Consider the following 23960-nt stretch of genomic DNA (forward strand, 5'->3'; position numbering starts at 1 on the left):
TTGGAACAGGCTCATATGGCTAGGCACAGGGACTCCTCAAATAAAGGGCCTCTTGTATTAGCAGAATTGTAAATACTTTAAGCTAATCCTAGTGAAATCCCTTGCATTCTTCAAAATGGGCTCATATGCATTAAAAGCCATAAAGTAAAATGGACCACATAAAACAGCCCTTGTGAAAATTTGAACTCAACTCTGCAGTTCGACAAACCAACAATTTCAGTAACAGCTAAAAATATCCTTACACTACATCTGAATGCCATCCAATTTCTTCATGAAGTTGCTTCTTAAGCAGTTACAATCTTGTTTCTAAAGTATTATGTTTCACCAAATACCACAATGAGAACATTGTGTCTATACAAAGATCAGTTAGTCCATCAAAACGGCCCCACATTCATGATGCTTGATGCATCATAACTAGACACTTCCTACCACCCCCCAGCAGACATGCACTATTTTGGGATAGCAAACAACAAGAACAAAAGATCTTTTTTTTTTTAAATTATCTGTGCTAGGCATATGGACAGTGTTGACTCTCAGGGTCATAGTTATTGTGTGTGAGCAGCTAGTGGATTGCTAGAGCACAACACAGGGCATGAAGGGCATATAATATGGACAACAGCCTGGTGGTTAGCAGGTACAAAAGAGGAATTGTGGTTGATGTTACTAAACTAGCAAATCAGAGGCTGGAGTTTAAATCCAACTGCGACAAATCATTACGTTGAATTTAACAAATCTGGTACCATGCTGGCCAGCAGCAAAAAACGGTAATGAAAGCGTCCTTTGGATCATCTAAACCAAAATGACTCATTAATGTCAAACAAGGGAGGGAACCGGTCAACCTAGTTTGGAAAACATTTGACTGTAGTCCCGCACTACGAGTGCCTCTTAATGCCCTCAAGGAATAGTAATAAATGCCAACTCCTCAAGAACAAATAATAGTGGAAGCAGAAACTAAGTTAACATTTAAGATTAGACTGGATATTAACAACATTTATTTATGTAGCACCTTTAACATAGTAAAAACATTCCAAAGCACTTTACATGATTATTACCAAAATTAAGCACCAAGTCACATAGGAGGCCAGCATTGGAGGGATAGGCAGATGAAGGAAAAGGAATTGCAGGAAATAGGGTGGGTAAACATGAATAGAACTATTTGCTCATGCGAAGGGTACAGGTGTTTATTCATATTGCTTATTTCCAGGTTGTAATTGCTGCTTATAGAGATTGATAGAGTTTTACTAACCAGAGGTAGATTTGGAGAACTTGATTGGGATTGTGAAGTATGTGTAACGAAAAGGTATTCCCTTTTTCATCCCTTTAAGAACTACAATCTATTTAATGACAGCAAAATAGATCTTCCATGGTTTGTGCCTTGCATTGTAAAGCCCAGTTTAAGAGCTGGTTACAACTATTTACTCTGAATTAACTCTTAGGACGTTGTTGCTACTGACCGAAAGCAGATTTTAACAGCGCAAAACTAATATCCCAAATTGGAGACATATGCCTCGGAGTCAACAGTAGATTATACACACTAGTGCAGATTATTCCCAATTTCTACAAACAATCAGTATCCATAGAGTTCTCAAAAATTAGATTTTATTCCTATGTAGCTGCACAATTGTTCATTCTGGAACTCTCATTCTTCAGAGACACAGCCGAACTGGTGGTTAGCACTGTTGCTTCAAGTGCCAGGGTCCCAGGTTCGATTCCCAGCTTGGTTCACTGTGCGGAGTCTGCACATTTCTCCCCGTGTCTGGGTGGGTTTCCTCTGGGTACTCCGGTTTCCTCCCACAAGTCCCGAAAGACGTGCTGTTAGGTAATTTGGACATTCTGAATTCTTCCTCCGTGTACCCGAACAGGCACCGCACTAATGTGGCAACTAGGGGCTTTTCACAGTAACTTCATTGCAGTGTTAAAGTAAACCTACTTGTGACAATAAAGATTATAATACTTTAAATTCAAAAGCTGTCAAATCATAAATACTCTGAACATTGATTTTTTTTCTCCCACTCTGGGAAATCAGCCAGGCTGGGTAGGCCACACATATTTTTGTTGTCATCAGGTCATCCATTTAGGCCCAAACAGTTCAGGTACCCTTCCTGCTATTGCTGAATTTCAGAAAATCAAAATAGATATTCCAGCAAACAGATACCAATCAATGAAGTATACTATGAATTATACTACCATAATAGGCCAACAAATTAAAAACCTAATATTTTGTTGGGCTTAGTTTCCTCTACAGCGGTGTCTCATATTAGCTACAATACAGTCCAGGCTGGTTTTGCCATTGTTTGGACTTGATCTATTTTAACATTCTGTGCAAGTTTACCTAAAGAAAATCTCAGTGGGAATGCCCAGATTTTAGTGATTAAGTTTTACTTTACCCAATGGTTAGAATTTAGGGAAAGGTACATGCATCAATGTTGACAAATTCTTCTAAGTCCACTTAATAATTCAATAATTCAAAACTATAATATTGGCTTGAATCAAACTAATTTCCATTTTACACACATAATTAAAATGCCATTTCAAATATCTAGTTTTGTTTGTGCAAGACCAGCCTCTCCTATTACAAAAAACATCTTATGTTCTAATGTCTCCTCTCCACAGTTGTATTTTGAAGTTTGGATCCAGTTGAAGATGAGAAATTAAAATCATGAGAATGAGCTTAAAAATCACAGGTTCCAGGGTGGCATGTGGTGCAGTGGTTAGCACTGGGACTACGGCGCTGAGGACCCGGGTTCGAATCCTGGCCCTGGGTTACTGTCCGTGTGGAGTTTGCACATTCTCCCCATGTCTGCGTGGGTTTCAACCCCACAACCCAAAGATGTGCAGGTTAGGTGGATTGGCCATGCTAAATTGCCCCTTCATTGGAAAAAAAATAATTGGGTACTCTAAATTTATATATTTTTTTAAAAATCACAGATTCTTTGCAACAATAGCATCCAATAGTTTTTTTTCTCTATTGTTAGAAAGTAAAGTCTTATTATTAATGAAGAATTTTTCAAGATGCAACATATTTGTAACTTAATTCAAAGATATTTTTTTAATTCAATTTTTTTTAAATTGGCACTAATGAATAAATAATATGCATCATCAGTTCTGTAAATCTACTTTTTAATTACTCAGTTACTAAATCTTTGGTTGCAGCATTATGTCATGTTAAAATTAATAATTGGTCCACTTCACTCATAACTTTAAAGAATTCCAACTTTATTCTGCAAGTTTTTGAAGTTTCCATAAAAAGAAATGTTAGTGTACATAATATAATGTGAACTGTTTTGCCTCAAGTCGAAATTGGAAGCAGCAAACCTGAATCTTAAGGAAATGTACACATCATTAGAAGAGTACCACAAGACACATTAAACTTATTTTTGTCATTCTAATCAAAGAATCTCTCCAACTTATATGCATGCCTATAACCACCACTGTCTATGTCAAAAACTAGATTCAAATGCCAAATAAAAACACAAACTGTGAGAAAAAGGTCTTCATTCAATTTGTTCACATCTGACATGTCAAAAACGAGGAGGAACAATGTGAGGCCAACCCACTCGAGACACTTTCTTCTTGCCTGTGAGAGGTCAGCATGGAAATTCCAGTAGAGACGATCATCGGAATCCACGTGGAGTTGGGCGATGCCATACGTTTCCTTAACAGACTAACTGGTCTTGAATCGGTCCAGTCATACGTTACTACAGGTGAACTTTATGTTGCCCAGCTTCTTTGCCACGGTGACTCCCCTTTCCTGCAGGATTGGACCAAAGATGGGAACGTCCTCTGTTCAGCTGCCTTGAACCATCAGGATAGGCAGCCATTCCCATCTTCTTCCTTGCTGAACAGGATGCCTCGAACTGTTCCAAGTTAGTCTGTTTCTCATAATGGTGGACAAATATGGTGGGGAAATGCCCACTCCATCTGGTGTGGTCTAACTCTGCTCTGATTGATCAGTGTGGTCACAAGACAAGCTTAGATAAATTTGGCTAAGCAGGAGTTACCCATGTGGAATTTTAACTCATCATGGGCATTTTTTTTAAATGGGATTTGCTATTCTGCCAGCAGGAATGGTTCACAACTTTGACATAATTTGAAGTCCCCAATTAGCTGATTGGAGTGCTGAACTAAACAGCCAATCTGGACACTGAAAGAATGACCAGAGCTGCAAAAGACTACACCACTAACAAACTGTTTGGGGGAAAAAAATTCACATCATGATCAGAACCTCTGCTCAACAGTCATCACTACTGGCTCAGATAGAGCACGATATCCCAAATGATAGATCAGCAAACCAAAGGGAGTTGCAACCAATGGTTTGAGAACACTCGACTTAATATGTGCGTTGCAACAGTGTTTACAAAAGATGATACTGGGGAGGATGTAAATCCCAAATTGAATAAAAATATTACAGAAGTTATATAAACTGAAGAAAGGCAAAGTGCTGAGATTTGACAGGACACATGCTGAGAGATAGGACGCAATGAATCTAGAAATATCTGAAGATTTTATGAAGTGAATGCCAGAGCACTGGAGAGCAACCAATATTATGTCCTTATTCAAAAAAGGAAGGCAGAGCTGGCCCAGTTAATTATAGGGCAGCTAACATTTACAGTGGAAACATTTTTGAATCCTTAATTAAAGATAAAATTGCTAAATATCTAGGTGATGAGGTAATAATTAGAAACAACTAGCAGATTTCAGAAAAGGAGTTCCCACTTTACAAACCTGATGCAACCCTTTGAGGTGGTGACAGATATGGTGAATGGCGGCAATGCAAACAGAGTGTTATGTTTGAACAGAGGATACGTTTAGAAATGATTAAAGAAGCATAGTAAATTTCTTGAAAAACTGTTTCCTCCCCTCGAACCAAAGTAAAATGTCAGCTTTCTCAGAATGACTGCAAGTGGATATTGAATATTTACAGGATTCTGTTCTGGTATCGATCCTGTTCATATGCAGATCAATGATTTGTATACAGGGCAACCTTGGAACGGAGCAGGGAGAGAAGGCCAATTTGACTTTGTAAGCTGTGATGGTAGGTGTTTGGGTGTGTCTGAGGCTCCTGGGGCAGCTGACAACGTTTTGATGGTTTCCTGCTTGAAACGAGCATAGAATGCATTAAGTTCATCAGGGAGGGATGCACTGCTGCTAGAAATTCTACTCGTCTTTGCTTTGTAGCCCGTTATTTTGTTTAAGCCTTGCCACAACCGACGAGAGTGTGTCGTTAGTCCGTGACTCTAGATTAGTCTTGTATTGTCGCTTGGCATCCCTGGTGGCTTTGCGGAGGTCGTACCTGGATTTCTTGTATAGGGTCCAGGGTCGTCTGTCTTGAACGCCTCAAACCTGGCCTTCAGAAATGAGTGGATCTCCCGATTAAACCATGTTTTCTGGTTGGGGAACGTACGTACTATGTTCTATGGCATGCAATCTTCTACACACTTGCTGATGAAGCCTGTGCATACTTGCTCTCCCTTACCTCCTTGTGGAGTCTGAACCTGCGGTGGGTCCACCTCTCTATACGTGCTGCCATGATACTCTCCCTGTTGCAGAGCTCCACAGTATCTCCAGCCACCGGTCCAACTCCAAAACCCGGGCTTGCAAGAGCTGCAGCTGGAAACATTTCCTCCACGACCAGAAATGGCGATTGAAGCAAAAAGTAGTAGTTGTGAAACAGTTAAAAGTTTGAGATTAAGCACTACTGTTTGTGTAGTGAATCAGCAGCACACAGGTTGGCTGAAGAGCCTGTTTCCACATTCTATATATCAGCTCAGAGATTTTTAATCAATATTTTTCTGAGATGCTGGGCACACAGATATACACAAAATAGCACAGACAACCCTCAGTTTAATATTACCTCCAGCTTTTAGTGAACCACCTACACTGTTCAAAACTATTCCAAGCAGACACATCTGTAACATAGCTGACTACATGGAAGAATCTGGAATCCTAGTGCAACTTAACAGTACAACAGGTTCCTAATATCATATTGTCCAGCTACTGTTTACTTCATCTGCATTTTCCTGACAACTGAATACCATGTTTTGGTACTTGGAATTTTTGTAATGGACACTTACCAAGACAGGAAAACATTACCAACCAAGTTCAGAACATTTTCTATTTGTATTGAAAGAACATAAACAAGACACAAAAAATGTTAGCTCCACAAGATATGCATAACATAAAGAATCTGACCAAAGATTTATTACAAAGTATTTCCAAACACAGTAAACCTCAAAAGTAGCAGTACTATCAACATGATAAGATGCTGGAACTAAAAATAGCCAATGGGCAAGTGTCAATGGTACATGCCAAAAACATGCATAGAATAAATGCTATGGACAGCTCAAAATCTGGAAGGGGCATTTCTTTGTGTCATAATTGTGTGGCGTAACTAACAGTATTTAACAGTAGAAGTCTTAAGGGCTGTAATTTAATATAATTATAATTAAATTTGATACTAATCTTGCAGTCAAATGATTAACCCCAAAAATTGAACTACTGTCCTGATGAGTCGCTCATTAAAGGTACCTGCCGCATATAACAATATTTCATGATTGAATGTGAATACCGACAATTGTAATGAGGTGTATTCTTCCAATGTGCAGTCGCTATGCTAAAATTTGAGATGTTGTCCAACTTTAAATTAGCTTTCCATCTCCATTCTATTGCATAACCTATTCAAATGCAAGGCACAAAATGAAAAATTTGAAAGCTGTCAAGCCTATTTTTAATTTCATCATCAGAACATGTAGACATATTAACTACAGTGCATCAGTGGTTTCACTACTACTTTTGCGATCCCTTTTTCTAGTGAAAAGTGCTTAAAAGGTAGAAGAGGTTGCCAACATACTGGCAGCCAAACTGTGCTGCTAACCTTAGCAATCCAAACAAATTCTAAAAGTCACCTAAAACTCTCCCTTTATTGTAGATGATAAACGGGTAGTAGGATTAACAGGCCTAAACGTTCACCTACTCAGAGAGCCAAATATTCCATTATGCTTGCTCCAGAGGGCAGCACTGTGGCACAGTGGTTAGCTCTGCTGCCTCACGGCGTCAAGGATCCGGGTTCGATCCTGGCCCCGGGTCACTGTCTGTGTGGAGTTTGCACATCGTCCCGTCTGCATGGTCTCACCCCCACAAACCCAAAGATGTGCAGGGTAGGTAGATTGGCCACGCTAAAATAGCCCCTTAATAGAGAAAAAAAAGAATTGGGTACTCTAAATTTATATTTTAAAAACTTGCTCCACAGAAGTGGTGAACTTCCTGAAAAATACTAATATATTCTGGATACATGTATACATACGCATGTAAAGTGTCTAAATATTTTTTCATACAAGTAGATACATTATCATACACTTGCATAGCAATTGGTTCTCTAAGTGTTATCATCTGGTGATATGATTAATAAGCAAATCCTCAGGCACTGAAGCAATCAACCTGAAAATCCTGCAAGATGTGTGCAATATCCAGGCTTGGGCTGACAAGTGGCAAGTAACATTCATGCCACAAAAGTGCCAGGTAATGACCATCTCCAATAAGAGAATCAAACAGTCGCCCCTTGACATTACCATCACGGAATCCCCCACTATCAATATCCTGGATGTTACCATTGACCACAAACTGAACTGGACTAGCTATATAAAGACCGTGGCTAGAAATCCTGCAGCGAGTAACTTACCTCCTGATTCCCCAAAGCCTGTCCACCTACAAGGCAAAAGTCAGGAGTGTGATGGAATACTTCCCATTTGCCTGGATGAGTGCAGCTGCAACAACACTCAAGAAGCTCAACACCATCCAGGACAAAGCAACCTTTGCTTGATTGGCTGCCGTTCCACAAATATTCACTCCTTCCACCACTGATGCACAGTGGCAGCAGTGTGTACCATCTACAAGATGCTCTGCAGGAACTCACCAAGCCTCCTTTGGCAGCACCTTCCAAACCCACTGCCATCTAGAAGGACAAGGCAGCAAATACATGGGAACACCACCACCTGGAGGTTCCCCTCCAAGTAACTCACCATCTTCACTTGGAAATATATCGCCGTTCGTTCAATATCACTGCATCAAGGAACTCCCTCCCTAATAGCATAGGTGTAGACTGCAGAAATTCAAGAAGACAGCTCACCACCACCTTCTCAAGGGCAATTAGGGACGGGCAACAAATGTTGGACTTACCAGTGAAGCCCACATCGGGTAAAGTAAATGAATTTTTTTTAAAAACAGCAAAACCTTGGTGAACAGACTTCAGCTCCCATCTTAATCACTCACGAATCACTCAAAACAATGGTGAGTGCAAATCATTTCAAGCATCTGAAGCTTGCAGTGCTTGATAAAACAGCTGTTGTCAAATACCTAATCTCACACTAGAAAGATCCTTGGTTTAAAATCTGGTTTAGACATTAGTAAACACTCCCAGTCATGCACTTGGGATTGCGGGTAGTGTCTTGTGATGGATAGAAAGCTGGTTAGCAGACAAGAAGCAAAGAGTTGGATTAAATAGGTATTTTTCCGATTGGCAGGCAATAATTAGTGGGGTAGCACAGGAACACAACTTTTCATATTATATATCAATGATTTGGACAAAGCAACTAATTGCATTATCTCCAAATTTGCAGATGATACCATGTTGGGTGGGAGGGTGAGCTGTGAGGAGGATGTAGAAATGCTTCAGCGTGGTTTGGACAGGCTAAGTGAATGGACATATGCATGGCAGATGCAGTATAATGTGGATAGACGTTTGATAGCAAAAATAGGAAGGCAAATTATTTGAATGGGTGTAAATTGAGAGGTGGATACTCAGTGAGACCTTGGTGTTTCTCGTGCATCAGTCGGTGAAAGTAAGCATGCAGGTTCAACACGCAGTAAAGGCGACAAATTCATAGCGAGAAGATTTGCTTTTAGGAATAGGGGTGTTTTACTACAATTGTGTAGGGCGTTGGTGAGGCCCCACCTGGAATAGTGTACGCAGTTTTGGTGTCCTTATTGGAGGAAGGATGTTCTTGCTGTGGAGGGAGTGCAGCGAAGGTTGACCAGACTGATTCCTGGGACAGCGGGACTTTCATTTGAGACACTAGGTCGGGGCGGCACTGTGGTTAACATTGCTGCCTCACAGCACCGAGGACCTGGGTTCAATCCCAGCCCCAGGTCACTGTCTGTGTGGAGTTTGCACATTCTCCCCATGTCTGCGTGGGTCTCACCCCCACAACCCAAAGATGTGCAGAGTAGGAGGATTAGCCATGATAAATTTCCCCTTAATTGGAATAAAAAAAGAATTGGGTACTCTAAATTTATATTTTAAAAAAGGATTATACTCATCGGAGTTTAGAAGAGTGAGAAGGAATTGCACAGTAAGTTATAAAATTCTAACAGGATTAAACAGGATAATGCAGAAAGAATGTTCCTGATGGTGGGGGTGTTCAGAACTAGTGGTCATAGTTTGAGGGGGTAAATCTTTTAGGACTCAGGTGAGAAATATCTTCCACCCAGAGAGTAGTGAATCTGTGGAATTCTGCATGCTGATGGTAGTCATCACTACTGACCTTAGCGCTACAGGGTTCGGTGGGGGAGGGGGTGGGGTGCTTTGGAAGAGATGGGAATCATGATTTTTAAAACAACACGAAAAGTCTGCCCCGATTTCAATCTTGAACAATGTGTCTTAACCTAACCTCAGAGTGCCTCCCACTAGTCCAATATAACATTTTCCACACCAATCATCCTTTGCACTGCCCAAATAACATTGACAATTGACGACGTACTAGGGTAAACTTTGTGCTGAAGCCCAATATTCATCAGAAAATTGACTGATGCTGCACAAATCATTCAGTGTGGCACAACAGAAATTGCTGACAAGCCATAGGTGTGGCTGACGAGACAATTTTAGCAACTTGCCCTTTTTTTTTAAATGGAAAACGCCTTGCACACAACACAGGTACTTCACATGTATATTTATTTAGTAAACATCCACCACCATTCCGTGTGACACTTTGCAGTCTTTCACTTTCAAAATTTGGAATTCAGGCATAAATTCATCAGATAAAACACAGCTTGTTACATTTTTGGCCAATTGTTGCATGCAGTACTATATCAGAATAGTTGCTGAGAAAGTAGACTCATGCAAGGGGACATCAGATCAGACCCGACCCATTCTCCTTTCAAAACAAGCTAGATTTTGCTTGTTCTCGTTGGTGACCATGCCTTCAACTGTCTCGTGGTCCACGTATGCTGGAACTCCCTCCCCAAACTCTTACGCCTCTTCAATCAATGCCTTCTACTAAAACGATCCATCTTAAATCCACAACTATAACCAAGCTTTTGAATGACGCTTACTAATATTTTTTCTTTTTGTATCGATAGTCACTGTTGTCAGGATTAAGCCTCTGGAGTGCCTTGAGGCAGTATGTACATACAAATATTTATTACTGTCCAACCTTTAACTTCAGTTGTTGGGATGTATCTTTTAACAGATTAAAAACTAAAAATGTGTTACAGTTAAACTGTATAAGTAAAATGTTACTACAATGTTAAGAATAACTGAAAATACTGGAGATGCTTGTGAACTTCCTTGGAACATATTGAAAATACTTCACAGGAAATGAAGACATTAGGTTATGCAGGTAGGATTTTTTTTATGGGATGCGGGTGGCGCAGACTAGGCCAGCATTTGTTACCCATACCGGGTTGCCCTTCAGAAAGTAGTGGTGAGCTTCATTCTTGAACTGCTGCAGTCTCTGAGGTGTAGGTACACCCACAGTGTTGTGAGGGAGGGAATTCCAGGATGTTGACCCAGCGACAGCAAAGGAACAGCGGTATTTTTCAAGTCAAGATGGTGAGTGCAACCTCCAGGTCGTGGTGTCCCCGGGTAACTGCTGCTCGTCTCCAGAGATGGAAGTGGTCGTGGGTTTGGAAGGTGCTGCCTAAGGAACGCTGGTGAGTTACTGATGTGCATCTTGTAGATGGTACACGTGACTGCCGCTGTTTGTCAGTGGTGGAGGGATTGAATATTTGTGGAAGTGGTAGCAATCAATCTGGCTGCTTTGTCCTGGACGATCGGGTTTCTGGAGGGTTGGCGGAGCTGCACTCATCCAGGCAAGTGGAAAGTATGCCATTATACGCCTGACTTGTACTTTGTAAATGGTGTACAGGCTTTGAGGGTTTAGGAGACAAATTACTTGCCACAGGAGTCCTAGCCTTTGACCAGTTTTGGTAGCCACAGTATTTATATGGCTAATCCAGTTCAGCTTCTAGTCAATGGTAATCCCCCAGGTTGTTGATAGTGGAGGATTCAGCAATGGTAATGCCATTGAATGTTAAAGGGCGATGGTTTGATCCGCTCTAGGTGGAGATGGTCATTGCCTGGCATTTGGATGTCGCAAATATTACTTGCCACTTGTCAGCCCAAGCCTGGATATTGTCCAGATCTTGCTGCATTTGCACATGAACTGTTTCCATATCTAAGGAGTCACAAATGATGCTTAACATTATGCAGTCATCTGCAAACATACCCACTTCTGATGTTATAATGGAAGGAAGGTCACTGATGAAGCAGCTGAAGATGATTGTGCCTAGGACACTACCCTGAGCAACATCTGCAGTGATGTCCTGGAGCTATGATTGATCTCCAATCACCACATCCTCCAACCATCACAACCATCTTCCTTTGCGACTCCAACAGCGGTGTTTTCTCTCCCAATTTTCATTGACTCCAGTTTTGCTAGGGTTCCTTGACGCCACACCTAGTCAAAAGCTGCCTTGATGTCAAGGGCAGTCGCTCTCACTTTACCTTTGGCATTCAGCTCTTTTGTCCGTGGTGGAAGAAAGGCTGCAAGAGGTCAGGGACTGAGTGGCCCTGGCAGAACCCAAATTGAGCATCCGTGAGTGGGTTATTGCGGAGTAAATGCCGCTTGACAGCACTATTGATGACCCCTCCCATCACTTTGCTGATGATCTAGTGTACAGGACATTCCTTGGCAATTTTCCAAATTGCCGGCCAGGTGCCAGTGTCATAGTTGTACTGGAACAAGCTTTGCTCGGGGCACGGTAAGTTCTGGAGCACAAACCTTCAGGACTATTGCCAGAATATTGTCAGGGCTCATAGCCTTTGCATCCAGTGCATTCAGCCATTTCTTGATATCACGTGGAGTCAAGCAAATTAGTTGAAGACTGACATCTATGATGCTGGGGACCTCCAGATGAGACCAAGATGGATCATCTACTCGGCATTTCTGGCTGAAGATTGTTGCGAATGCTTCAGCTTTGTCTTTTGTGCAGATGTGCTGGGCTCCTCCATCATTGAGAATGGGGATGCTTGTGGAGCCTCCTCCTCCAGGAGTTGTTTAATAGTCCACCATGATTCACAATTGAATGTGACAGGACTAGAGCTTAGATCTGATCCGTTGGCTGTGGAATTGCTTAGCTGTCTATTACTTGTTGCTTATGCTCTTTGACAAGCCAGCAGTCCTGTGCTGTAGCTTCAACAGGCTGACACCTCATTTTTAAATATGTCTGGCATGCCTTCCTGCACTCTTCATTGAACCAGGGTTGATCCCCTGGCCTGGTGGTAACAGCAGAATGGGGGATATGCTGGGCCATGAAGTGAGATTTTTCTGCTGCTTATGATGGCCCACAGCACCTCATGGATGCCCAGTCCAGAGTTGTGAAATCTGTTCACAGCATGGGGATAGTGCCACACATTATAATGTAGGGTACCCTCAATGTGAAGATGGGACTGTGTCCCCACAAGGACTGTGCAGTGGTCACTCCGACCAGTACTGTCATGAACAGATGCATCTGCGGCAGGCAGGTTGGTGACGATGAGGTTGTGTTGGTTCCCTCACCACCTGTCATAGTCCCAGTCTAGCAGATGAAATAGGACTCTTGGTAAGAATACATTATGCATCCTTGCCCATCCTCGGTGCGCCAAGTGGTGTTCACGATGGGACAGTGCATGATAATCAGCAGGAGATTTCCTTACCCATGAGACCACATGGGGTCCAAAATCGATGTTGAAGACTCCCAGGGAACTCCTTCCCGATTGTATACCACTGCACCCCTCTTCCGGTGAGACAGGATATACCCAGGAATAGTGATGCCTGGGACATTATCAGTAAGGTATGATTCCGTGAGTATGACTACTAGTTTGTGAGACAACTCTCCTAATTTTGGGACTGAGCCAGGTGGCCCGTCTGGTGTTTTTTTAAATTTAAAGTACCCAATTCATTTTTTTTCCAATTAAGAGGTGATTTAGCATGGCAAATCCACCTACCCTGCACATCTATGAGTTGGAAGGTGAGACACACACAGGGAGAATGTGCAAATTCCACACATCTTTGGGTTGTGGGGGTGAGACACACACAGAGACGGAGATTCCACATGGATAGTGACCTAGGGCCGGGATCGAATCTGGGCCCTCGACGCTGTGAGGCAGCAGTGCTAACCGTACCGCCCGTCCTGTGTGTTTTCTTGCTAGGCCACGTAAGGGTCAGTAGTTGTTGTGGGTCTTGAGTCACATGTAGGCTAGGTAAGGACAGCAGGTTTCTTTCCTTAAGGTGAACCAGTTGCCAACCGACCAATCGACAATGACTTCATGGTAATGATTAGACATTTATTTCCAGATGCTTTATCTACCATGGCAAGATTCGAACCTGGGTCCCCAGAGGATTACCTTGGGTCTCTGGATTACTAGTCCAACGACAATTCCACTGCACCACCACCTCCCCTAATGTGCTAGCAGAGTTTTGCCTGATACCAGTAGAAGCAATTATATTTGACAAGATCCACAGATTGTAATAGCTCCTGTTATCTTAATAAAAAACGCAACCAGCGTATGTAATATTTATCATGTTACATTAGTAATTCCAAGTTATAACGGCCTCCATTTGACCTGGGCACTGGAGAATTATGACTGGCAATGACACACAATCAACAGGTACACCGGGTACTAGCATTTAGTGCACTAAAATCCAAGCAGTGAACTGTGACAGGATCACTGATTTCTCTTCCCACTACGGGCCTCTTGCTTCTCTCAGAAGCTACGGCATAAACTATTATAACAAATTTGCATTTGCACTGCTATCTACGGCGCTGAGGACCCGGCTTCAATCCCGGCCCCAGGTCACTGTCTGTGTGGAGTTTGCACATTCTCCCAGTGTCTGCATGGGTCTCACCCCCACAACCTAGAGATGTGCTGGTTAGATGGATTGGCCTCACTAAATTGCTCCTTAATTGGAAAAAATTGGGTACGCTAAATTTATTTTTAAAAATGTAAAACACACACCCAAACTAAGTTTGAGATTGTTTATATCATTGCTTACAATCTGCAACAAGGTGAAAATTGTCATGGTCCTTCAATCACTGAAACACCGATCTGTTTGGGTAACAGTGCAAGTCAATAGTTTATCCAGAATGAATTTAAACATAAGATTCCAGTTACAGCACCCATTGCACAAAGTAAATCTACATCATATTAACGACTATTAAATAATGTATAATTCATCACTCACTCTATTACATTAGATCTAGGCCATTATGGAAGAACTTATTTCCATTGCTGATCTGAAGGTGCTTGAAGAAGTGCTAATAATTGGTTTAATGATTCTGATCTAGGAAGGGAATAAACAGGCATCCCTGCTGTAAAGTCATGTGTGCTAGCAAGGTTTGAGTCAGGCTTGGATACAATATTCTGTCAAGGTTGAATAACCAGAGACAACATCTTCAGTAATGGAGGGAACAACGGGAACAAAAATTAATAAAACTTCTAGCAGCAATGGCCTGAGTTAATGCTGGCAGCATATTTTAGGAGCAACAGATTCAAATCTCAAGCTCAACTGGCCTTCAATGTTGCCCAATGAACTGACAATTTCAGAGACATTGTCAGGTAAAGCAATTGAGTCACAGCAAGATGCTTAGGCCAAGAAAGGAGGGGGAAGAAATAAAGAGAAGACAGAAAGGGTTCCACGAGGGAAAAGACCAACAATGCCTTACAAGCTTTCAAGGCTGCAGTATTAATCAATGTACAGTGGTTCATCATTATCCTCTCAGTTACGATGCATGATCCAATAAGTGGTATGAAAGAAGCAATGACTAAAACAACTATTGAGATAATATTTTTCTTATATTTCATATCCGAGTTGGTACATTTATTTTTGTATCCAGAGTACTCAGAAATTGTTTTGCTTTGCTAAAATTTTTGTTGACAAGACAAATAGCAGCAGTTTGGAAAAACATAACAAAACAGGTATTGCTTACACCAGATTATCTTGCAGTAAACACTGTATACAGCAGACAAGAGGAATTGGCATTTCTGGTGCAGAAGTAGAAATTTGAAACTCGCACCATGTTGTTTCATAGATCTTTCAAAGCCCATCACTGACAAGAATTATTTTAGTAAATGGAATACTATAGTGGAATTCTTCAAGTAAATATGTATTACAAGTTAACTTCTCCTGCAAGTTCAGAATGTTCACATTAATGAATTAGTGGCCCTTTACTGAAGTAAAATGTCAACATATTGCAATGACTCCCAACAGATTTATAAGGGATCCAGGAAACCAGGAGTGGTCGATTTTTATATATTCTCGAGTATGTGGGTGACACTGGCAAAGGCAGTAATTATTATCCACCCTAATTACCCTGAATGCATTAACAGTGGGACTGAAATCACACAGCAATTGATAGCTGGTTTCGTTCCCAGAAGGACATTAACAAAGCAGTTGGATTTTAATGACAAACAGGCAGTTTTGCAATCATTTTTTTTCCTGTTGTCAGTTCACAAACTACCAGATTTACTACTTCCACTTCACAACTTCTACACTTGTGCACGCTAACGGGTAACAAAAGAGTGCCAGTGGGTGAACAGACAGCTATTCCTATATTAAAATGTTAGATAGAACAAGTACAGGAAACTATACATCAATAAACTTGATACTTGTGGCAGGAGAATGGAAATTTACAAAGTGATGTAGTAGAAAAACATCTGTAAACCAGAAATAGCAAAAAATCTAGTTAGCACAGATTCCAAAAAAAAGACATGCACTTCATAGAATTCTTTGTAGAAGTACAGAAAGAGTAGACTAGTCATGGTTCACCCAGACATCCGTGATCCCTGCACTCCTATACCCTTCAGAGACTTGGACAGCATATAGCAGGCATATGAAAGCACTGGAGAAGTACCACCAGTGGTGCCTTCACAGGATCCTCCACATATGGCGACAAGGAAGATGGTCCAACAACAGCATCATCTCCCAAGTCAACGTAACCAGCATCATGGGGCTCATTACTGAAAATCAGCTCCACTGGGCAGGACATGTCATTTGTCTAGGGGTGTGTGTATGTACATATATATATATATATATGTATATATATATATATATATATACATACACACACATACATATATATATATATGTATGTGCAACTGCACAGGTCCTTGGTGAGACCACATCTGGAGTCCTGTGTGCAGCTTTGGCTTCCTTATTTAAGTACGGATATAATTGCATTAGGGGAAGTACACAGAAGATTCATGCGACTCATCCCTGGGGATGAAATGGCTTATCCTTGAAGAAAAGTTGAACATACTGGGCCATACCGATTGGAATTTAGAAGAATTAGAGGTGGTCTTATTGAAACATATCAAGATCCTGAGGGGAATTGATAGTGTGGGTACCAGAAGAGACGAGTACTAAGGGACACAGCTTAAGAATAAACGGTCTCTCTTTTAAGAGGAGATGAAATTAGGAGAATTTTTCTCTCAAAAGATTATTAGTCAGTGAACTTTTTCTGCAGGAAGCAGCGGACGATTATGGGGGGCAGACAGGGAGCATGTCGCCCTTGATCCTAAGGGGCTGTCCGCATCAAGTTACATCCAGTCATCATCCCATGTTCGCTGACCTACATTCGCTCCTGGTTAAGCAACTCCTCGATTATAACATTTCCATCTTTCTTTTCAAATGCCTTGTCTCTCCCAATCTTTGTAACCTCACCAGCCTTACAGCCCTCCGATCCCTGCATTCCTTCAATTCTGGCCTCCTGCTGGTCCGCAACTTTAATCGCTTCAACACTATCTGAGCCCAAGGTTCTGGAATTCTGTCATTATCCGCCACTCTATCCTTTTTTCCTTTAAGATTAACTTTAAAACCCACCTCGACCTCCCTGACATTTTACATGACTGACTGCCAAATTTTGTTTGGAAACACTTCTAAGAAGCACCTTAAAATGTTTTACTGCATTAAATGCAGGTTTTTGCTGAAGTGAACTAACTGCAAAGGTGCATTTAAGGGGAAGCTAGACAAATTCTGAGGATGAAAGGGATAGAAGCATAGGCTGATAGGGTTAGATAATGTCAAGCCACGGCAAAACAGAAAACTCCCATGAAGCAGAAGGGCAAAAACTCACTATATTTTAATTTCCCAGTGGCTTGTACAGAGTATAAAACAGACTAGTCGGCTGAATGTTTTGTTACAAATTCCATGTAACTCACCATGGGTGGAATGTGAACGGTGGTCTCTCTAGGATTGAGTCCAATACCATAATAACACTTCTATAGTAACTCTTCCCCTGCATAAAAATGTAGCTTTGCATTTATATATGCATGCTTTCCCATCTGAAAAGGAAGTCAGTCCTGCCATCACCTCAGTAGTGTGGTGGTATGCATTTGGGGTATTACGGTACCGTGATGCCGAGAGGCTATTGGTGGATAGACGCCGGGTCCCGATTGGATCAGCCGCCTACTGGCTCCACCCAGTAAGGTGGAGTATAAGAGCCCGGGTTCTCCCAGCAGCCGCATTCTGTAATTGTGCTGCTGGAGAACAAGTCTGCGTAATAAAGCCTTCGATTGACTCCCGTATCATCTCGTCTTGTGAGTGATTGATTACGCTACAATTTATTACGCAAACTTTAAAGAACGTGGAGCTCCGAATCACTCCGGAGTGTCTGCCAATCAGCCCCCAGGCAGCAAATTCAGTGGCCACTTTTAAACACTGGTTAGCGTGTTTTGAAGGATACCTCCGAATGGGCACCTGCGTACCTACAGAAGACCAGAAAATGCTGGTCCTGCATTCCAGGGTGAGCCCGGAAATTTATACTCTCATCGAAGATGCGGACGATTACCAGGAGGCGCTCGCCATGCTGAGAAGACTCTATGTTCGGCCCGTCAACCAGGTTTACGCACGCCACCAGCTCGCGACGAGACGGCAAATCCCCGGGGAATCGCTGGACGAATTCAACAGAGCGCTGCTAATACTGGGGAGAAATTGCAACTGCCCACCGGTTCCGGCTAATGAACATACGGAGCTAGTGATTCGGGATGCTTTTGTAGCAGGTATGCTTTCGTCCCAAATTCGCCAGTTATTGCTGGAAAGAGATGCACTAGGCCTCAAGGGGGCACGGGCCCTCGCTGCCTCGTTCGATGTGGCATCGCAGAACGCCCGTGCCTACGCCCCCGACCGCGCGGCAGCCCGTTGGGCACCGTGGACCCCCGCCGCAACCGAACCCCTCGCAGGCCTGTGCTGCCAGAGCGCCCGATCACCCGGGTGAGCCCCGCTGCTACTTTTGTGGTCGAGCGAAACACCCCCGACTGCGCTGCCGGCCCGCTCAGCCCTCTGTAAAGGGTGCAGCAAAAAGGGGCACTTTGTAGCAGTGTGCCAGGCCCAGGGGGTCGCCGCAATCTCCGGGGGAGAACCAGGATCCTAACCTCAACCCCCCCAACGATCCATGTGCGGCCACCGGGTGCCGCCATCTTGGGTCCCGGACTCCATGCAGGAGGGATGGGCGCCGCCATTTTGTGCTCCTCCGGCCACTTGCGATCAATGCGTGGCGCCATCTTGTCCACCCCCGACCGTGTGCGACCCGTGGACGCCGCCACCTTGGCTGACGGCTAAGGACCCCGGGATGGACGGCCCCATGGGGCCTGAGGAAAACGCCCCGATGCAGCAACAGCGACTGGCTTTGGTGACCTTGGACCAATCGCGGCCCCGAACGCTCCAGACGGCAACAACGACGGTATTTATAAACGGGTACGAGACGCCCTGCCTGATCCAGTCTGGGAGCACAGAGTTTTATACATCCCGATATGGTAAGACGCTGTTCCCTTCCGATTCACCCGAGTAATCAAAAGATTTTCCTGGCAGCAGGATCCCATTCTGTAGAGATCAAAGGGTTCTGCATCGCGAACCTCACGGTGCAGGGGAGGGAGTTCAAGAACTATCGGCTTTACATCCTTCCCCACCTCTGCGCTGCCGCACTCCTGGGGTTGGATTTCCAGTGCAACCTCCAGAGTTTAATGTTTCAATTTGGCGGCCCTATACCTCCACTCACTATCTGCGGCCTCGCAACCCTCAAGGTCGACCTGCCTTCCCTGTTTGCGAACCTCACCCCGGATTGCGAACCTCACCCCGGATTGCTAACCCGTCGCCACTAGGAGCAGACGGTACAGTGCCCAGGACCGAACCTTTATCCGGTCAGAAATTCAACGGCTGCTGAGGGAAGGTATAATCCAGGCCAGCAATAGTCCCTGGAGAGCTCAGGTGGTAGTTGTAAATACCGGGGAGAAGCAGAGGATGGTCATAAATTATAGTCAAACCATCAATAGGTACACGCAGCTGGATGCGTACCCTCTCCCCCGCATATCCGACATGGTCAATCGGATTGCACAGTACAAGGTCTTTTCCACGGTGGAACTTAAGTCCGCCTATCACCAGCTCCCCATCCACCCGAGCGACCGCAAATACACTGCTTTTGAAGCAGATGGGCGGCTCTATCACTTTTTAAGGGTTCCATTCGGCGTCACTAATGGGGTCTCGGACTTTCAACGGGAGGTGGACGGAATGGTTGACCGGTACGGTTTGCGGGTCACGTTTCCGTATCTCGATAACGTCACCATATGCGGCCACGACCAGCAGGATCACGATGCCAACCTCCGAAAATTCCTCCAGACCGCAAACGCCCTGAATCTCACATACAACAGGGAGAAATGAGTGTTTAGCACCTACCGGCTAGCCATCCTCAGCTACGTGGTGCGAAACGGAGTTATAGGCCCAGACCCAGAACGTAAGCGCCCCCTTATGGAGTTCCCCCTCCCGCACTGCTCCAAGGCCCTGAAACGCTGCCTGGGCTTGTTCTCTTATTACGCTCAGTGGGTCCCCAACTACGCGGACAAGGCACGTCCGCTCATTCAGTCCACTGTCTTTCCCCTGTCGACAGAGGCCCGCCAGGCCTTCGCCGCATCAAGGCGGATATTGCAAAGGCCACGATGCACGCCATCGACGAGGCCCTCCCCTTCCAAGTCAAGAGCGACGCGTCCGACGTAGCTCTGGCAGCCACCCTCAACCAAGCGGGCAGACCTGTGGCTTTTTTCTCATGCACCCTCCATGCCTCAGAAATCCACCACTCCTCAGTGGAAAAGGATGCCCAGGCCATAGTGGAAGCTGTGCGACTTTGGAGGCATTACCTGGCCGGCAGGAGATTCACTCTCCTCACTGACCGGTCGGTTGCCTTCATGTTCGATAATGCACAGCGGGACAAGACCAAGAACGACAAGATCTTGCGGTGGAGAATCGAACTCTGCACCTATAACTATGAGATCTTGTATCGTCCCGGGAAGCTAAACGAGCCTCCTGATGCCCTATCCCGCGGTACATGTGCCAATGCACAAGTGGACCGTCTCCGAACCTTCTACGAGGACCTCTGCACCCGGGGGTCACGCGGTTCCATCACTTCGTGAAGACCCGCAACCTGCCCTACTCCATCGAGGTCATAACAGCCACCAGGAACTGCCAAATCTGCGCAGAGTGCAAGCCACACTTCTACAGCCAAGATAAAGCGCACCTGATAAAGGCTCCCCATCCCTTTGAACGCCTCAAGTCTGGACTTCAAAGGCCCCCTCCCCTCCACCGACCGCAACACGTACTTCCTGAACGTGGTTGACGAGTACTCCAGTTTCTAATTCGCCATCCCCTGCCCCGACATGACCGCGGGCACGATCATTAAAGCCCTCTGCACCATCTTTACACTGTTCGGTTTCCCCGCCTACACACATAGCGATGGGGGTCCTCCTTCATGAGCGACGAACTGCGTCAATTCCTGCTCAGCAAGGACATTGCCTCGAGCAGGACGACCAGTTACAACCCTCGGGGTAACGGACAGTAGAGAGGGAGAACGGAACGGTCTGGAAGACCGTCCTGCTGGCCCTACGGTCCAGAAATCTCACAGTCCCCCTCTGGCAGGAAGACCTCCCGGACACCCTTCACTCCATCCGGTCGTTGCTGTGTACCACAACAAATCAAACACCTCACGAACGCCCCCTTGTCTTCCCTAGGACATCCTCCTCCAGAACGTCACTCCCGACCTGGCTGCCAGCCCCAGGACCCATCCTGCTCCGAAAACATGTGCGGGTACACAAATCGGACCCATTGGTCGAGAGGGTTCACCTCCTCCACGCGAACCCTCAGTACGCCTATGTGGCGTACCCCGACGGCCGACAGGACACAGTCTCTCTGCGGGACCTGGCGCACACACACACCACCCCCCCCCCCCCCCCCCACAACACCAATCACTCCCTCCCTCTCACCGGCGCGCCCCAGAGCCGCCCCCTTCCCGGGTGGATCGGTCCTTCCCCCGGCCCCGCCTAGGGGTAGTGAAGCAGGAAGAGACATTGCTACACTCCCAGAGACGACGGTGCCCGAGCCAGCGCCTGCATCACCGCCGGGGCTGAGACGATCGGGGAGGACGACCAGGGCGCCCATTCGACTCACCGAATCATTATAGCAAAGCAAGAAATGCCTCTGTAAATAATTCAGTTGCCCAGTAAAAGCAGCATTGTAAATAGTGCTAGTAGTTTGATATCGGAGCATAGTCACTGTGTTAGTGGCATCCCAGGTACAGATTCTGTAAACCCCTACCACCATACGGCCCACTACCCCCGCCGGGTTATTTTTTAACAAGGGGTGAATGTGGTGGTATGCATTAGGGGTATTATGGTACCCTGTGATGCCGAGAGGCTATTGGTGGATAGACGCCGGATCATTCTGTAACTGTGCTGCTGGGGAACAAGTCTGCGTAACAAAGCCATTGATTAACTCCTTCTCATCTCGTCTCGTGAGTGATTGATTGTGCTACAAGTAGTTCTACATTTCTTTGCTGCCTAATGCCATAAATCATCCAAATATTTCACATTTTTTAACCCATTCCTTGTGCCCACACTGAAGAAGTTGATACCTGCCTTTGCTCACCTATGTTTCACATTTTTCTAGACACCAAATATTTTCCTTCAGAAAGACATCTACCTATCTGACCAAATAGGACCTGCGTCAATATGGAATGGGGAGCAAAAAGAAACACATGCGTTTAAGGAAGTCTGATTATTGTAGATACGAATTCTACTGGAAGGTTTGCCAAGTACTACAGTCAAATGTTCCAAATCAATAGTTCCTCTTCAATCAAAAATCTAAGCAGCTATTCACAGCTCTGAAACTAATCCCCAAATCCTGGTGTTGTTAAATAGTGCTGAGAGGGATCCATTCATACTTTCTGCTGCTGCTTTGAAATATCCCTTTTACAGAGCATTTGTCTAAGAGGAGAGCCAGTTGCATATTTTAACCCTTCATCGCAAATGTCAGGATTCAAAGAATCGTGTCTTGCCAAACCCACTTTCCCCCCCCCCCCCCCCACCCTTTTGTCTGTGATGAAGCAGAGGGCCGGATACAACGTCCCTGAAAAGACTCAAAAAACGTTATGTACAAGACATATCGAAGTCGTCAACGTTTAGAAAATGCCCGTTTTACCTATTCCGTATGCTTTGGAAAAGATCCACGCCAGATTGGCGGCTATTTTGGCCCTGGATGAATCGTACAGCTCCAGAGGTACAACCTCGGCGCAGTCAGAGTCAGTCAGCTCCAGCATCTTTCTGCTGCTGTCTCCAGATGCCCCGCAGCCACTGAAATCCACATCCACCATCTCCATATATGTTTAAATCGCAGAATTTCCCCACAGAATTAATAAATATCCAACGGGTGATCTTCTGTTCCGCCGAGGGTGTTTTTCCGCCGCCGCCGCGGCTCAGCCCAGCCTGTCGGACGGCTGCATGAATCGAGCTCGGCGGCCGCCTCCCTCAGGCGCGGCCTTCAGCCGCCGGCGCTCCAATGAATGGGAGTTTACCTCACAACACAATAAAATGGCCGGCTGGGCCCTGGGAACGAGCAACCCGGTCCGTCCGTCAGTCAACAATGTTTTTAAAGGAACAACGTGTCATGATGGCTCAGCCGCTGCTGTCAAGGCTGGCTGTCGGCCTTTTGTGCGCGACCTCCTGCTGTTGCTGCTGCCCTTTTCCCTCCTCCCAGGCCCAGCCACCGACTGACTGCTCGCTTCTCACTGACAAGCGGCACCGCCGCGGCCGTTAGAAACGCCCCTCCCCCCTTCCCACCAATCCTACACTGCGCACGCGTCGGACGCCCAACTCCCCTCCACAGAGCACGCGTCGGACGCCCAACTCCCCTCTTTCTGCGCACGCGTCGGACGCCCGGTTCCCCGCCAAGGCGGACGCTTCAGAAGCTCTCTAGTGCGCACGCGCTGGACGCTCGGCTGGCCTGGCCGGCGCGCCGACCCTTCACTTCTACTGCGCACGCGTGAGGAGTCCGACTCACTGCTACAGCGCAAGCGTTTGACTCCTGGCTCTCTTTCTCTCTCTTCCTGCTCCCGCCTCCCCTCTCCCCCACGGAGAGCGGACATCGGGCTCCCTTGTAATGCGCACGCGCTCGCCCTGGCTGCCCAAAGACTTTGGAATGGAACCTCCCATCCGCTGCGCACGCGCAGGGATAGGCCCCGCCCACTACGCCTTTGCGTCGTCACCAAGGAAACAGTCGCTCAGCGACCGCTGTGGAGGGATATTCAAATAGGGAAAACTAATCCTCCTCTTCTGAAGACCTACTGGTTTCAACTTTAAAACTTTTATTTTTATAAGTTTGTAGCGATTG

At 45.1% G+C, this 23960-nt stretch overlaps 1 protein-coding gene across 4 annotated transcripts in view; it reads right to left on the reverse strand.

The window, feature by feature from the left end:
• camsap1b (calmodulin regulated spectrin-associated protein 1b) overlaps positions 1–23723 on the reverse strand; it is a 140378-nt gene extending 116655 nt beyond the window's left edge. For 2 of the 4 annotated variants that reach the window (XM_072488726.1, XM_072488725.1), the window contains exon 1: positions 22773–23722. In XM_072488726.1, coding sequence (XP_072344827.1) covers positions 22773–22950 — 178 coding nt within the window. In that variant the 5' untranslated portion in view covers positions 22951–23722. Of the gene's footprint in view, positions 1–22772 lie in introns of all 4 variants that reach the window. The other 2 variants (XM_072488727.1, XM_072488728.1) reach the window with 2 other exon arrangements.
• Between the last annotated feature and the right edge of the window lie 237 nt (positions 23724–23960).

Source organism: Scyliorhinus torazame, chromosome 22, assembly GCF_047496885.1.
Source record: "Scyliorhinus torazame isolate Kashiwa2021f chromosome 22, sScyTor2.1, whole genome shotgun sequence".
Classification (NCBI taxonomy): Eukaryota; Metazoa; Chordata; class Chondrichthyes; order Carcharhiniformes; family Scyliorhinidae; genus Scyliorhinus; species Scyliorhinus torazame.